The 2982-nt window shown below is 56.5% G+C and overlaps 1 protein-coding gene across 1 annotated transcript in view; it reads left to right on the plus strand.

Annotated features, from left to right (window-relative positions):
- The window catches only part of VPS45 (vacuolar protein sorting 45 homolog), a 14573-nt gene extending 13909 nt beyond the window's left edge, over window positions 1-664 (plus strand). The window contains 1 exon segment of the mRNA XM_031064703.1: window positions 182-664. Coding sequence (XP_030920563.1) covers window positions 182-266 — 85 coding nt within the window. The 3' untranslated portion in view covers window positions 267-664.
- The last annotated feature ends 2318 nt before the right edge of the window (window positions 665-2982 follow it).

The following is a 2982-nucleotide window of genomic DNA, read 5'->3' on the forward strand; positions in this document are numbered from 1 at the left end:
AGCGGGGAGCTTTCCTGCCTTTGGGAGCTGCTCCCAGCCATGGGTGGGTGATGCCAGCAGGTCTGAGCCTTGTGCTGGGGACAATCACAGCCCCTCAGGCCTTGGACACCTCTGGGACAAGTGTCAGGGTGCCATGAGCCCCTCTGGCCCTTGTTCCACTGACCTGAAGCTTTCCCAGCAGCTTCCTGGAGGAGGTCACAGCCGCAGGATTCCGCGGTCGAAGCACTGAGAGCTCCCAAGTCCCACCAAGGTCCAGCAGACGGTGAATCCTGAAGAAATGAGGGGTGTTTTTTTGCACATTCAGAGCTTTCCCAGAGCAGAGCAGAGCAGGATCTTCCTGCCCTGCTGCTGGAGCTTCCCCTCACACCCAGAATGGCAGCGAATGCTGGAACTGGCACTAACCCAACACCCAGGATGTGCCCCCATTGCAGCTCCTCATTGTCCCCTCACAAACAGCTCCAGGACTGGCATGGTCACCTTGAGGAGAGCCTGGGAAAGCCCCTGAATCCCTGCAGCTCCTGGCTCTTCACAGGACACACTGGATGAGTCCCATGAGGAGCCCCAGGCAGGGGGAGCAGCTGTGGGGTTGTGGCTGGTGGGCACAGGAGCCCTTTGCTGTTGTCTGTATATGTTGAATCCTATTAAATCCCCCACTTTGGCCAAATCTGTCTGCTAGATGATTCCCACTTTCCCTTTCCCAAGGCCACAAGGTGCAGTTACAGCCTGAGCCTCCACAGGAGCTTTTGCTCCCCTCCAGGACCACACCAAGGAACCTGCAAGTGTGTTTCCAGCTCTGCTCCCTGGCCTCTAATCAGCACTTGATTGGGAATTAACAAGCCAGATCAAATGAAATGAGCTCCTAAATCCCTGGGAATTATCTTGGCATCACAACTAAGTCCTGTTGATGTGGGAGAGAGCAAAGCCCTGCAGGGAGGAGGGGACCTGGGCAGCTCTTCTGGGAAGGGAGGAGGGGGCACAGCCTGTGTTGGGGGTGTTCTCTGCCCACAGCCAGGGGTGGAACTGGGTGGGCACCAAATTTTTAGTGAATTTTGGGTTGTTGGGACAGGCAGAGCTGTAAGAATTGCCCCTTACAGGTGCCTCAGGTGTCTGACAGCCTGAGACCCCAAGAGAGGGGAGCTGTCAGAGGATATTGGGCAGCCCCCTGCCCCATCCCCTCCTGCAGCAGCCCCTTCCCCAGACACCAGTGATGTAACTGTTGTCAGAGCCACAGAAAAGCATGTGTCCTAATTAAACTTCCAGGCAGCAGCTTCACACTTGATATCCAGAGGCAAAATGCTGTGTGGGGGGTGTTAAATACATAAATAAACCAAGAGTTTGCTGATCTGCTCTGCAAGAAGAGGCGATTTTGGCAACTGTTTGTTACGGAGCAGCACAAGGAGCAGCTACAGCTGCCAGGGGTAGCAAAGGGGGCATGTGGATACAGGGAGAGACACAAACACACCTTGGAGAGGCTTTTGGGGATGAACAGCTGCACTGCCCATGTCACCTGTGCCGCTGGGGAGCAGCCTCGCTGCTGGAAGTGCAGCCTCCTGTTCCTGGTACAGAAATGGGAGATGGGTTCCCTCCTATCTCCTTCCTTCCATGTAGATTGTTGATGTTTCCAGCACTGAATCATTGGTCACATCCTTCACAGCGTGACTCACTGGCAGAACAGCCTGAGGATTCCAAGTGCAGCTGAATTCCCGCTCCCAGGGATGTGTGCAGGTGTGTTGTTACCTGCTGTGGCTTCAGGGCAACTTCCCTGGCACCAGAGGACATTTGGCAAGAGCGTGGGCCCTGCATGCAACGGGCACAGCAGAGCTGTCCCACTGCCACCAGCTCTGTGCCATCTGCTCTTGGCCACCAGCCGGTGCTCTGCAGGCCCTGGCCACCAAAAAACAGGATGTGAGGATGGACAAGTGCAGTTGGAAGGGAAAATGTCATTAAATCAACTGGCAGGTTGTGTGATGTCCTGGGGATACGCTGGGGGCTCTGGGCAGCCAGCATGGTTCATCTGCCCCTCTGCCACCAGCCCTGCCTGGAGCAAGCTTTGGGGTAAAAGGGGAAACTGAGGCACACAGGTGGCAAATCCTGGTCCCTGGCCCCGTGGAGTTCAGGATTGCAAAGGCACAGGAGGAAAAGGCAACCCCTGGATTTGGTGCAGAGAGTGATTTGTGTCTCTGTCCCAGGTATTGTCAGGTATGCAGTGAGTCCCCAGCTCGTGGCAAAAATGCCAATGCTCAGAATGGGATACAAACACTCACAGGAGCTCTGGAAATGCTCCAAGTACATCCCTAGGACTCTGGGTGCATTAATTCCAGAGTACTGGGGTGAAACTACAACTTGAAATCAGGGGTGGGGGATGTCCAGGGACGGGATGGACGCTGTCATTGGAAAGCTGATCCCCTGATGGACGATGCATCAATCTGTTCCTCGCAGGACATGAAGGCGACAGACAAAATAAGCCAAATAAGGGCATTTTTTAGGACACTGAGTGTCTCCTCATTTTTGGAAGCCACGCTGTGAATCCAACTAAATCCTGGCTGTCAGACCCTCCGTGCTAGAAGCGACCCCTCCCCAGGAAATCTCCCAGAGGGATTTTTTCCCACTTCCAAACACCTTTAGGGCACAAAACCCTCCCAGTACCACCCGGCTGCTTTTCCCTCTCCTACAAAGTTTCCCGGTGACCCACGACACCGTCGGGAACGCGGCTATGCCCCGATGGGGAACACCATCCGAGGCACCGCCCGCCCCTCTCCCGCTTCCCCACGGCCCCGTGTCCCCGCTTGAGTCAGAGACAAAGAAGCAAAACCCTCGTGGGCTGCGATTCGCCCCGTGCCGCGAACCCCGACGTCACGGGCGTGCGGCTATAGATGGAGCTCGGGAGCCCGGCGCAGCCCAGCGCAGCCCCCCGAGCTGCGGGATGGTGGCGGCGGGGGGGGACGCGGCGGCGGCGATGGCTCAGAGCACCGGACCGGGCTC

This window comes from Geospiza fortis, unplaced genomic scaffold (assembly GCF_000277835.1).
Source record: "Geospiza fortis unplaced genomic scaffold, GeoFor_1.0 scaffold439, whole genome shotgun sequence".
NCBI lineage: Eukaryota > Metazoa > Chordata > Aves > Passeriformes > Thraupidae > Geospiza > Geospiza fortis.